This window comes from Chelonus insularis, unplaced genomic scaffold, assembly GCF_013357705.1.
Source record: "Chelonus insularis isolate UGA/USDA-ARS -01 unplaced genomic scaffold, ASM1335770v1 contig_406_pilon, whole genome shotgun sequence".
In the NCBI taxonomy this organism is placed as follows: domain Eukaryota; kingdom Metazoa; phylum Arthropoda; class Insecta; order Hymenoptera; family Braconidae; genus Chelonus; species Chelonus insularis.
The window spans coordinates 1,288,232-1,302,922 of NW_023276563.1; the positions used below are offsets into that span (position 1 = coordinate 1,288,232).

At 26.8% G+C, this 14,691-nt stretch overlaps 1 protein-coding gene across 3 annotated transcripts in view; it reads left to right on the plus strand.

The window, feature by feature from the left end:
* The window catches only part of fru (fruitless), a 32,568-nt gene extending 18,055 nt beyond the window's left edge, over positions 1-14,513 (plus strand). The window contains exon 5 of one of the 3 annotated variants that reach the window (XM_035087135.1): positions 11,888-14,513. In XM_035087135.1, the coding sequence (XP_034943026.1) occupies positions 11,888-12,138 (251 nt within the window). In that variant the 3' untranslated portion in view covers positions 12,139-14,513. Of the gene's footprint in view, positions 1-1,854; positions 6,287-9,454; positions 10,525-11,887 lie in introns of those variants that run through there. The other 2 variants (XM_035087136.1, XM_035087134.1) reach the window with 2 other exon arrangements.
* Positions 14,514-14,691: the final 178 nt, after the last annotated feature.

Genomic DNA, 14,691 nt, shown 5'->3' on the forward strand with positions numbered 1-14,691 from the left:
TTCCTGAATACTCTCTAATTGTGCCATAGTGTATCTAATTCTTGACTTTATAACTCAAGTAACTATTTATTGTTTTTACGTCAACTAATTTACTTACTTTTCACAACTAACTTTTTGGGTTACAACGTGAAAGTCCATATGTGTTTGTAATTAACTCTATAAATAAATATATATATATAAAAAAAAAAGACAATGAAGTAATGAATAAAGAGTGAATAAATACTTGAGTATTGTAGGCTTAAGGCTTAAGTAAATTGTAATATTTTTGTACTTCAATAATATAATTTTTTGTGGAAATAAAACTCGATAAAAATGAGAGATAAATTTTTTTGTTATATGTATTAAAATTGTATGATTGTGTATAATGTGAGAGTGTCAGCTTTTAGCGTTAACCAAATCAAATTATTCAGCAGCAAAAGTTATTATTAATCACAAATTATGCCATCATCATCGTTGCTTTTTCAATTCTGCTCGTCATTTGCAACGCTATGAATTATTCTCAATTTTTGTTTAAACATAGAAAAACACTTTTTATCATCAATTAGATGATTGTCATAAGATAAATTGGTGTGAAATGTAAAATCTTATTTTCAATGGCATCCGATGCATTTCTAAATGAAAATATGCATCAGGAATGGAATATATCATTTTGATCTCATCACTAAAATGGAATATCTTACACCGATTCATCTTAAAAATAATGTATATTTTGTGTATTATATTATATATTCATGATGTACAATATTATATACTTTCTAAAACTATTATTTCATAAACTTCGTCATTGATACATTTATATATAATCTATCTATATTTCGGCTCTCACTAAATATACGTAACTTTGTACGTAACTTACACTTAACTCATTTACATTTAACTTACACTCAACTTCCAATAATATTAGAATGAAATTTAAACAGATATGAAAGACACGATAATATTAAATAAAATATTCAAGTCTTAATTAAATATTCGAGATACAATAAAGTCAATAAGTTGTTTATATTCATCAATTATTTATTGAGAAAAGTAAAATCAAAGATTTTGACGTGTCTTTCGTTTTTATTTGATAACAATCATTTCTATTTTTTTTAACCATTGAGTGATTTCATAATTTTATTAATCAATTTTTCTCATATAAATAAATAAATATTTCAATATTAGCAGCTGTCATTTAATCAAGTTCACTAATATGATGAATTTTTAGAGAAAATGTTTTTAACAAAAATAATGATTAATTGATAGAAATAAATTTGTTGTGATGGATTAATATTTGTTAGCTTGACAATTTGACGCCGTATCATATTGGAATATACAAAGATAAATTTCGAGCTTAAATGATAATGAACTCATAATTAAATAATACTAAATTATCAATAAATAACAGAGAGAGAGAGAGAGAGAGAGAGAGAGGGAGAGCTTATAACTTTTGGCTTTTTTCTCGCACAAACGCATACTCATTGCTAAAAAAAAATGGTTTTCATTCACTTAATGATGTTTTCATATACACTCGCTCACACATAAACAAAACTACTATTAATGCACCAAGTTGTAATAATTACGATGAATGAAAAGTCCGTGTATGAGGTGTAATTTTGAGATAATTGGTAGTGGAAAAAGGCACGAAAGAATAAAAGTACGAACGTAACATAATATTTGGCTTGATAAAAATGGACAAAAATGTATAATATTGGGGGAAAGAAATTAATATTAACAGAACTTTGGCAAATTAATGATAAATCAAACAAAAAAGGTAGTATAACCCGGGGACGTAAACGATTGAATAACCGCCCCCGGGTCTCTCTTAGGTCGGGAAGCAGCAGTTTAGTGACTTGTCTTGTGTTGATGTTGCAGGTTCAAAAGCCTGGCACATGCGGCTGACCTTTGACCGGGTGCCAGGCGGCTGCAACCTTCACAGGTGCAAGCTGTGCGGCAAGGTCGTGACGCACATCAGGAACCACTACCACGTCCACTTCCCCGGCAGGTTTGAGTGTCCTCTTTGTCGTGCCACGTACACTCGTAGCGACAATCTACGTACGCACTTTAAATTTAAACACCCCGAATCAAGAAAGATCGATCTAAACGACTTTGTGGCGAGTTCGCTGGCACTATCCGCGACAAATAATGACACCATGAATACGCTATCATAAGACGAGCTCGCGTGGGTGCGCGGTGCGTGCGTACGCCCACGCGTGGAAGCCCAACAACCGCAACAGCCGTGGCGCGTGCCGGCTCTCATACGTGAAACTGAGAATTACCCTACTCTACTCACGCCTGGGTGGCCGGCTCCATTTTTATTTTTCAATCGTTTTTTTTCTGAACACCAAATCTTATAGGTTCTACGCTTAATGATTATATAGTAATCACTTTAATATGATGATTATCATAAATCATGAGACATTAAGATGATTTATTGAGGTTTAGGTACAGCGTGCAGTGAATTTTTATTACCAATATTCAATATTAATCGTCGTCAACATCATCATCATCATCATCAAGCATCACCATCATCAGTATCATTCAGTATGGTGGAGATGACTATATTTGAATAAACATTCGTCAACATGATGATTACCGACATTGAACTACAGTGAATGTGCGCTATCAGATCAACTCAATATATTAAGATGTATATAGATATTTAATCTATTGTCAGGAATAAGAGGAGTCGAGTATATAAAAAAAAAAAAAAATGAACCAATTAAAAAATTTTCCACAGCAGTCGTATTAACGAAAAAAAAAAAAATAATTACAAACTAAGTGTTTATCTCTCCTCAAAATATTATTAATTTTTATTTCGCTGGCTAAAATTTCATTAGTCTTTCTTACGTGAGTTATTAACTCGATAAGTAATTCAACTATTAATGTGATTAATTGTTGAATAATCAAGGCCTCGTAGAATCTGGATAAAAAAATTGATAGATAAAAAAGAATAAAAAACAAAAAAATGATGAGATTGTTTGAAAAAAGAGACAATGGAGTAATCAGATGCGTGGTGATAAGACGGATTATTTAATTAATTAAATTTATTATATATCTATAACAAATGGGAGCAAAAATGGTGCCAATTCCTCCCGTAGTTGCTGCTGAGCGGCGTCGGCAGGCTGGCAGCCGATATTAATTATTAACTATCAATTCATTGAATTATTAATTATTCTCATTAACTTTAAAATATTGTCAATTATTATTATCATTATTATTAATATTATATTAATTAGTTAATTGATTTATTATTTTGAGGAAAAAAAGTTAATACTAAATTCAATATTTACATATTAATAATTCAGTTAATGCGCAGGGTGAATCTTATTATTGTTGAAGTTTGAGGTTGGACTTTATATTATATTGTAATCACTAATTTTTACGGGAGGGAAGTCTATAGCAATATCAATATCATAATTACTACGTTTGAGCTCAAAATTAAACGCAAATAATATTTTTAATATTTTTTAAAACGCAACAGAATTGCAAATTTATATTTGCATGGTCAATTCACAACGAATTTTTTAAATACAAAACTATAAGTAAGATAATATAAATTCATCACTATATTACTTGTTAAATTGCACTTGGATTCTATGATTATGAAAAAATAATCAACACTAAACAGAATAATCAGTAAAGGGTATAAATGCAAAAATTACACGACATTCCAAGGCTTATTGATGAAATAACTGACAGTTAAGATTTATCTATAAATAATTTATTCTTATTAGAATATTTTCAATTTTTACAAATTATTTATTGCATTGTTACCATTGGTTTTAATTAATCAGTTATTGTTTTTAATTGATGATAAATTACATGAATTTTATATACTAATAATATAACTACTTACATGTTAGGTACATAGTATACATGTAGTGCAATAGACCAAATAACTGTTAAAGCTGTTGTATGAGGGTCAATTAAAACAGTATGATGTGGAAAGAATATTTTAATACAGAAACGAAAATTACTACATACTTAAAGAGCCAAACAAATTAATAATTGTGATTAATCTGATATTACCGTCGATCTATCTCTCCTCATATTAATATTTTGTTGGGATGGTTACTAATAAAAATGATTTTAAAAAATTTATTAAACCTGTGGGGAACGTTGTATGGTTATAGTTTAAATCAAGAGCTAAAAATACAATTATTATGAATAATTATTAATTATTATTATTTAATATAGATATGAATATAAATATATGAAGATGATATATAACCAGAATATTAATATATTACGCAGATTAATAGGAATATAAATAATATATTTAGATAATTTATTAAATTTTGTTTGTTTTATCGTTTTCTGATTTTATATTTACAGAATGTTATTTACTATTCACCTTGTGAGCAGTAGAAAAGTGAACCGTGCACTTTACATTATTATTATTATTTATTTAACACCAGAGTTTTGTTGAATATATCAATAAGATATATTTGTAGGCCTATCTTTTCCCCTGGTAAATTGTTAAATGAATTTTTAATTGATTCTTTCTCTCTGAACTTTTTGATTTCCTACAATAGTTATATTTATTTATTCATAACTTATTTATAAATAGATGAATTTATTCAGTTATTGTTTTAATATTTACAAATTTTAACGTTGATTTATTTATTGAATATTATTATGATGGTTTTTTTTAATTTCACTGCAATATTTGTAAACATTGTTTTATAATATCCTTGTGATTCTAATTCCCGAAAGTCACTCATGAATATAGTCTTTTGATCCTCAAAATAACCAATAGTAGATTCTGTATATGAGGATGCAATTGGAATTGCAATGCCTGAGGTCATGTTAGATATTCCAGATAGGGGGATATAAGTATAAACTACGTCAAAGCGTGATTATATATGTATATATAAATATACTTTGATATGAAGGGTTCAATGATGAGTAAAAAATATCAATTCATTTTGGGTTATTTGTTTTTTAATCTTAAATTTTATTTCAATTGTACATTTTAAAAAATCGATGTAATTTTTTTTATGACATTTTGTTTTACTTGACGTTATATGATACCTAGTTTTTTTCTTTTTGTCTTTCTAATAATGAAAAAAATTTCTTGAATCAATTTCTTATTTCAGATCGATAAAAATGGTATTAAATTAGAGTGAAAATATATATTGAGTTTGATAGCAAAAGCAAGAGAGAAAGAAAAAAGAATATAAAATACACCAGGGGATAAGAATGAGATAGATTTTTGAGGGATAATAATAATCGGCCTGCATAAAAATTATAAAAAAAAAATTTCAATTCATATATTAACAATAAAAATTTATTTATTATTTTATTATTTTTTTTCAACAAAGAGTAGATTTTTTGAAAATACTGATAGTTAGATGGCAGGCTGCCAGGCTGTTACTTTGAACAATTTCATTAATTTACTACATATAATACCTAACTATATTTGATTATTATAAGAAAAACCTACTTATACTTACTATTATCCACTATCACACTACCGAAAACTATTGCTTCTACTGCAGTCATAATGAAACTAATACACTTTGAATACTATTATTCTTACAATATAGAATAATTTATATATTTACAATCGAGTGTCGTGGAGTGGAACATTGTGATATAATAGATTGGTGCTAACACCTTATTGAAATTGAGATAAATTAAAGAAAAAGTTGATAAATTACAACAACAATAACAACAAAAGTCGTGCAATATTGCGATAGTATAGAGAATCAGGGAGGTTGTCATTCAATGGGAATGTTAGGTTTTCTTAGAACGTCAGTGTATTTATTTGAGTATAAAAGAGAAAAGTAACAACTAGCTAAGATTGTGAGTTACTATTATATACACTGTAATAGGAAATAAGTCGAATTATGTAATGAAGTTTGACTCAAGTTCATATGAAAGAATTTTTCATAAACAACAAGTGGATAAATTTAACTTGAAGAAAAGCTTGAATTGTGTGTGAAGCGAAAGAGAAAGTTTATAGCAGCAGCACAGAAAGTATAGTTAGTTGAGAAGTTAAATTGATAAGAGAAAAAAGAGTAATGAAATTGAACAGGAAAAGGAAGAGGAAAGATAGTGGGTGATATTAGTATGAAAGAATGGAAAAAAAACTTATGGCTGTGCAAGAGAACATTATGATTGTAATTAAAATGTAGGCGTAGGTGTTACCTAGAGCTTAATTTTACTGAAATATAGATTAAGAGCATGTTAAATTTTGTTTCAGCGTGTTAAAAACACGCCCCTACGAGTGACAACCATCTAATAGATCCCTCAAATCTCTTTGTACATTATTTAATCTAAATAAACAAGTAAAAAATAATATCAATATCTCTTTATCTAATAATATATACGAATTATTATACATATATATTTATAAATATATATATATATATATATATAAATTATGATATGTATATAAATCTCATATATGTATATGTATATATCTATCTTGGAATATTGTAGATATATATTATCAACAATCAATGAACGATATATATAGATATATACATTTTGTTATGTCCTTTTTTTCTGATATAAAAGGGAATTATGTAATTATAAATAATCGTATGGGATTATTCCTACGAGAATTAGTGTGTTCTATGCAAAATTTTTTAAAAGAAAATATGATCATTAGGATGATAAAAAAAGGAGAAAAATGAGAATTTTTATGAAATAAAATAAGTAAAATAATGCTGTTTATTTGTGAACAATAAGAACCAGGTGTGACGATCAGACTGACGTTGTGATTTTACATGGGACGTAGATAAATTCTCAATTGCGCTGCGTGTTTTACGTGAACCTTCAGATATGAGAATGAGAATGAGAATGAGAGAGATATACATATACATTTTATGTCCTTTCAATGTGTTATACTCATTCTTATTATTATTGTTATTGTTACTAAGATTATTAATATTCACTATTTAATTTAATTTTTTTTTTTTTTGGTTCTTTAAAACTATTTCTTTTAATCCTTTAACTTTTTTGAGATGAAATTTTATTCAATACTTGAATCATTTTTATTGAATCTATTAACAATTTTTTTATTTATATGTAAAATAATAATTCCTTTATTATTCTTAAAACTATAAACAAAACTCATAGCTATTACATCCTACCTGTGATTTATCATCTGTTAATTTTTCTTTCAGTTTTTTTTTCTTTAAAAAAAACCTCTTCCACCAATTAAACTGTGCCGATTAACAATTTTTTTATTCTTCCAAATTTTTTTTACATCTTAGTTTTCGTTTCTAAATTATTTACTAGACTTTTGAAATATTTCTTCAATGCTTGTCTCTACATTCAATGCATTTTTCTTTCATTTTCACAATGGAATAAAATAAATAAAAAATAATATATTTCGGTAATTCAGTTACTTACAAGACATAGGGTTACGTCAAAAATGATATGTATTTTTTACCATAAAAAATGCTAAGGATATAGAAAAAAATCTTGTTTAAAAAAAAAAAAAATTGACGTTAACCCTACTGCGGCACTTTATAGACAACTCAAACTACTATTTAAATTACTAAGGAAAAACTTAAAAGAAATATATTAATAGCAAAAAATACAAATCTATACATTTATGCTATAATTAAAGCGGTTATATATTAATTCAAAATATAATTAATATAACAAGTTAATTAAACAAAAAAAAAAATAATAAATAAGACGCATCTCGTTATAACTGATTGTGGAGGATGAATGTTTTTTAACCAATAACATTAAATCGAGGCTATGAAAATATTAATCTTTGATTTAATAAAATTTTCATAACTCAAATATATGTAAGGTAATTTTGGAGCTTTTAATTGTTAACCAAAACACATAACAAGTTAATAAAATAGCGATGAATATAAAAAAAAATTTCTACGCCTCGATTTATATTAATAAAAAAATGAAAATAATTGTATAATCTCTTGGCTCGAAACGTACAATAGGCACACAACTTTTTGACCATTCAAATTAAAGAAGTAATTAAAAATAGAGTTAAATAATTATAATAATACGGAGTACTACTATACTCAAGGGAAACTAAAGATTAAGAGGTTACAATAATTCAATTTTATTACGATGATAAAAGGAAAAAAATTATTCTTACAATCTTATTGTTACAGTTATTTATATCCTTAATTATTATTATTATTATTACGTAAAAAGGTTTTATGTTATATTACGTTATTATGATCAATTTTCAATTATAGTGTTAATAGTATGGATGATGATGAATATAAAAAAAAAACAAAAAACAAAAGAAGAAAAAGGATTTAATTCATGTGCATTTAATGTATTTCATACTAATTTTTGATTAAACATAATTGTGTGTTAATCGATCGTTTAGATTTATTTTATTTTTTTTCCAGATCATCTTTTACTATTAAACGACTTATCAATAAAAAAAACAGTGAAGTAATTTTCTACTGGCTGTATCGTACACGAATATACATATCTATATTTTTCTTTAGTATTTGTGTGTCTCAACACTCAATGAGTATCCAAGTAGCTTGGAACACTAGAGATAATCGTGTGCAACAAGTGGTAGTGGTTGCTGTGAGCTGTTCTCTTTCTCTTCCATATGCTCACTATCTTTACTCTTGTATTTATGTGTATTAGTCTTGAAACCATGCAAACGCAATATCGATAAATTTCTAATACACATTTAGTACTGATAAGACACATAATTGAAAAAAGAATAATGATTTTTGTGCTGATATAATTATTATACGCATATGCGTGCTCATGTTAATAAATAGGCATTCTAAGGTTTTTACACTTAAACTTGGATAAATATAATTTATCAGTCTACATTTATAAAATAATTTTTACCAACCCTCGTCAACTATTCGCAGCAACTACTTGACCTTAAAACAATACTTATTTTGTTCAGTATTATATACACAGATAATTTCTCATACAAACATATCCCCTAACTTTTTTTTTCTTTTATTCTTTCCTGTATATCCATCAGGTAGGATTTATCTCTACAATTTTTAAATTTTCGTTTATTCATTTTTCATCATTCTTTTTTCTTCCATTATATGCCAGAGACAAGGAGAGAAAAAGAGAGAGAAAAAAAATACGAGAGGGGAATGAGTGATAGAGAGAAAGAAGGGAGAGAAAGTGTATATGTGAAAAATTCGCAAATGAGTGAAATAATTCTTTACTACTAAACGGAAGCTCGATTGTTTAAAAGTGTATGAATGATCATTGATAGAATAATTAACACCAAAATTCAATATATATAATGTAGCTAAATAATTCAGAAAAAAAGTAATAATAATAAAACTAATAATGTTATAAATAAATAAATGAACATTTGAACGATGCATCGAGAGATCCACGATCGATCGTGTGCAGTCAATTCACGCGATCTCTTAATGAAAAGAGTGAAATAGTGAAAACAAAAAAAAAACATAAATAAAAGACAAAGAAAAGTAAACCGATAAGGACCAGACTGCCATGCTGACTGTGGTTTCTGTTGTTGCAGAGCTCAAAAATTGGCGGATATCACAGATATTTGAGAGACAGAATAACATGGACGAGAGGAGGCGTTGCTCGTTGTGCGGTAAGGTCGTAACAAACGTGCGAAATCATTATTATGTACATTTCCCAGGCAAATATGCTTGTCCACTGTGTCCTGCTGTCTATACACGCAGTGACACTCTGCTCACACATACACGCACAAAGCACGCCGCCCACGTGCAATAGCGCACGGGATACTATCGTCCTTATTACGGCGTGATCTAGCGAAGAGGATTGGCCCAATACAAGTGACACACTACTACTCACTTCTTTTATATTTAATATAAATTAGATGTTATATGGATCAACGCTAATAACGATGAATTCATTATCCAATCAACTTGATCAACGACGCTACTCATTTCTTTTAAATGTTATTCGATAATAATTAACTTGTAAATTTGAAGCAAAAGCTACATTTATGTAAATACGAATTACATAGTAATTATGTCAAAAGATTGTTAATATCAAAATAATTTACTTATTGAAATAGTATTAGGATCAATATTACACATCATTATTATGTCAATAGTATCAAAATTAAAGATAATTTAAAATTATTGATTTATTTATGATAACGACTTATTGGTTTCTATATTATACATAATTTCTCAAAAGATCTTTCTGAGAGCTCAATCATACGCTAAAGACTACTATTTGTCCAAAAATTTGAGAAAAATTACAAAAAAGAATATAGCGTTAGTGCCTTCGAAATTGTGTGGAAAAATTATGACAAAAATATATTTGTCCAGTGGGACATAATTGATATTGAATAATGTTTTTTAATGTGAAACCAAGTCGTTAATCAAAAACAAAAAAAATGATATTCGTATATAATACAAAGAGTTCACAATTGAATTACTATAAATATTTTATCGAGCTTCCGTATCAAATGGAGAAAATTAAACCAAATAAACAATATATTGTATCATAGTTTAGATGAGTAATTTATTGTATTTTATAACTTTCACAAGGAATTATTATAATAATGAGATAAAAATAATGAGCCAAGAAAAATATTTATAAATAACTTCACGAGCAATAATTGTTATTTATAGTAAAATAGTAATTCTGTTAAATTATTATTTATTTATATAATCATTTAGAATTTGGTTTTCAGATTTTTATTTAAAATAGAAAATTATATTATTGAAAGTCGTAATATATATGAAATAAAAATGGATAAAAAATGGTGGAAATATTTAATTTCATTATTCAAAAATTAATATTCATATCATTTCTATGAAATAATTTCATATTTAATATATAAATACATGCCTAAAATACACAAGAATATATTCAATCATTAATTCTATATTGAAAATGAGAAATATTATTAAAATCATTTAGGGAATTGTAGCCACTGAAGGCTAAAAAATATCATTTAATTATAAAATTAAATAATAATCCCTGTATGTCTTTGGTTTTTTCTTTTATTTTTTATGTATAATTAATATTGATTTAAAACTATTTTATTTTGTTTATCAACGAGAAATGAAAATGTCAGGAAACCCTTGAACATTAGACATATTTGATGATAGTAGAAATATTATTTTCGTGCTTCTATATATCCTTAATTAATGTCACCGTCCTGTTGACGTTCTTGAAATCCTTTTATTTATATTTGTTATCGAATGTCCGATGATGGCGATCATGATTGAGTGACAGATTGAGCGTTCCATTTATATTATGAGAGATGAGATGTAATGGAAAAAGAGAAAATACAAAAAAAATTGAATGAAAATTAAATACGTTGAATGAAATTTCTGTCATGTAGTATTTTACTACCATATTTTGACTATGCAATTCTGCTTCACAATTTTACATTGAAATTGCTGAAGAAGTTTAATCGATTACTGATTGAAAACTGGAAAGAATTGGAAATTGATTTTAAGTCATTTTGATTAATTACTCATATCCAATCATTTTTACATTTGTAAATCACAACATCAATATCTATATTTATTATTTTCAGGAAAAGATTATTTAATGTATATTTCAATTTTTCTTTTACGTCAGACACAAATAACTTGGGAATAAGATTAAAGTTAAAAATATACTCTAGCCCCAACATCATTTTTAGTAGCTGAAACTCAATAAACTTGAAAACAAATAGCTATCGAGCAACACATAATATTAATGATTATTCTTTAAAAAAAATTCATAGGCCAAGTAATTCCAATAAATTTTGATATGCAAATTTGAAATCACACATAATCAAGTAAAAAAAAAAAAACAATCAATTAAATATATCAGAGTAGAATCTTAAAAAATTTGTAAAATGCATGTTTTGCCAGTGATATAGCGTGAGTGTTGGAAAAAATAGTGTAACTTTAATGTCTTCAATTCACGAGTAAGCAGCTCGTGCGGTAGCGAATTTCAGACTTTGGGTTTACAGGTCCAATGTCAACTGTCCCACTTGGACTCCCATATCATGAGATGTTCGTCACGATACAGGATAATCCACCTTTATGGAGATGTCGAGCTTGTGGCAAACAGGTGACCAACCGTTGGCACCACGCCCATATTCACATAGCTCAACGTTCACTCTGCCCTTATTGTCCAGCAACTTACAGCAGAATCGACACTCTTCGGTCTCATGTGCGTACTAAACACAGAGAGATCCTCTTCGCCAAAGGCCCCTTGTAGAGGATGGCAATACTCGGGAATAGGCGACGAAGGCATCATAACATTGCTCGATCCACCAGTATATCACAATGAAGCTGTGCTCAATTGCTAACTATTGGATTTACGTAAGTGTGTGCAAGTATACCTTCGTTGCCTCTCTCCCGAGGCCCTGGACCCATCACCGATTTACGAGCAAAATGTCCATTAAACATGCTCAAACGGTGCTTGTGGATACTCACTTCTTTCCGGGGTTGATACAACTTTAGGAATAATTATAATAGTTAATTATATAAATAATATAAAATTCATTATCTATTTATAAATGATGGAGGACTCTAAAATAAATTCTAGCCCTTTATTATCCTTCGTTTTATCAAATTTTAGATCTCTCTTTTTCTCTCGATTTACGTCTCAAGGTTTTATTATGTGATAATATTTATTAATAGCAAATATTTAAATAAAAAAAGATAAACATTTCAATCATCGAATTCCGAAGGATAATAATAATAACAAAATAACAATAATGATAAATGAATAAAGAAATTTTATTTAATATATTATAAAGAGATTTCCATGCACATCTATTGGTGTCAAGTCTTTTTGATGTAAATTAAAACCAAGTAATTGACAACTAGTATAAATATATATATATATTGTAAATAGCCAATGAGTTATCGTCACATAATGTTTACAAAAGTATTATATTCCATGACCATTAGGAACATTGAACAATTTTTCACGATTCCATTGAATTACCTCTTCGCCAATAATTTATTTTTAAAAATATTTATATATAAAATGTCGAACAAAAGTGATTAACTATTAATTACTAAAAAATCTTATAAAAAAGCGATCATTTTCAAATTAACCAGTGATTATAACTTATAAGTGGTCCCAAGTGAAAAAGACATTTTCATCATCAGACCAAAAGTATCTATTCTTCATGTTACAATGAACTTTGTTGTTTAATCATTTGCAATATAAAACATTGAATCTCACTCTTATCTGGTGATTCGATCAAATCATCTAGTATTATTATTATTATTATAAAATATTATTATCAAAATCGATGATAATAATTATGATATAATATTGAGAAGCTTAAGAGCTTCGCTTATGTGGAGTACGAATTTAAACAAATAATATAAATATTATCATTAAAAAACATTTAAATGAGTAATATTAAGTAAATACTCAATAAAAATAAGCAACTAAATAAATAGTTGCTGAAATAATTTCAATAACCAATGATCATTAAACATGTATGTAATCTTTCCTTTTGTCTCATAGAAATCAATGGTAAATTACAGTAATTCCCATCTAATTATAATCAAGCAAAATAAAATACATAAAGTCATTCAATTAATACTTAACATACATGTGTTGATATCACATCCAACGACATCATTTTTTTTGCAATAGTAAAGAAAACAATTAAATAATAAAAAAAAAATAAAAAAAAAAACAAAACGTCGTTCCTGTAAATTATCATGCATATCAACTGTTTGTTGAAAGTCCAAGTTATAACATCGAAATGTTATTATTACTTCCGAATTGTTAGATTAATAAATAATAAAAAAAATTTTAAAGATTACAAATATGACAAAAAATGGAAAATACTTGACAAATGTGTGAAAACTTATAAAATATTCTCCTAAATTTCTTGATCACATGTCTTTATTATATAAAAAGAAAATTTTTAATAAAATATTTTCACTGGAGTCAATATACAAGAATCAAAATCAATATGATATATAAATGTCAAAAAATAATAGACAAAAAACATGGAATAAAAATAAAGCTCAAATATGTCAAAGTTGAATTGACTGGTCAAAGGTCAATAGCTTGATTAGGTGATTCTTGTACACTTGATGTGTAATTACAAATAATCAATATTCAACATGTCAGTTTCATATGTCTCTTAAACGTACTTATTAAGTGGTGCTGACTTAAATAATAAATGTATAAAAACGAGTCTTTGAAAAATATTAAAATACATAATTTAGGTAAAATAAATAAATTTTAAATGTCAAGAGGAACAGATAAAAATATAATTCTGACTGTTATATCTATTTGACTCGGAAAATCGATGCAGTTTTTTCCCTTTTTGTACATTAACTAATTAGTTCTTACTTTTTCATGCATCATAACGACATCGGTTTTTCGAATCGACTATAAAAAATAATAATAAATAAAAATACTTTTTCAATATCATTTTTTCCTTCACATAAGACAAAAATGTAGAAAGCAAAATAATAAATAAGTAAGTAAAAAAGATGAGTTTATGTAACGACGGATTTAAACTTAAAATTTACATATACTTATTTATATGCAATGTATTTTTGTGAACAGTATTTTTAATTGCTGCCAGTGTTGTACAGTAATACGATAATATGATAAATGTATTATTATGTACGTATAATGTATATAGATATATATTTAATTAAAGTCAAATATGGATTTGTGTAAATACTTGTATAAAACAATCAATCACCCTATAATTATTTCAATCAATTTTTACCCTGAAAATAAAATTTTTTTTGAATTCCTCTAAAATAAATCTTAAAACAAATA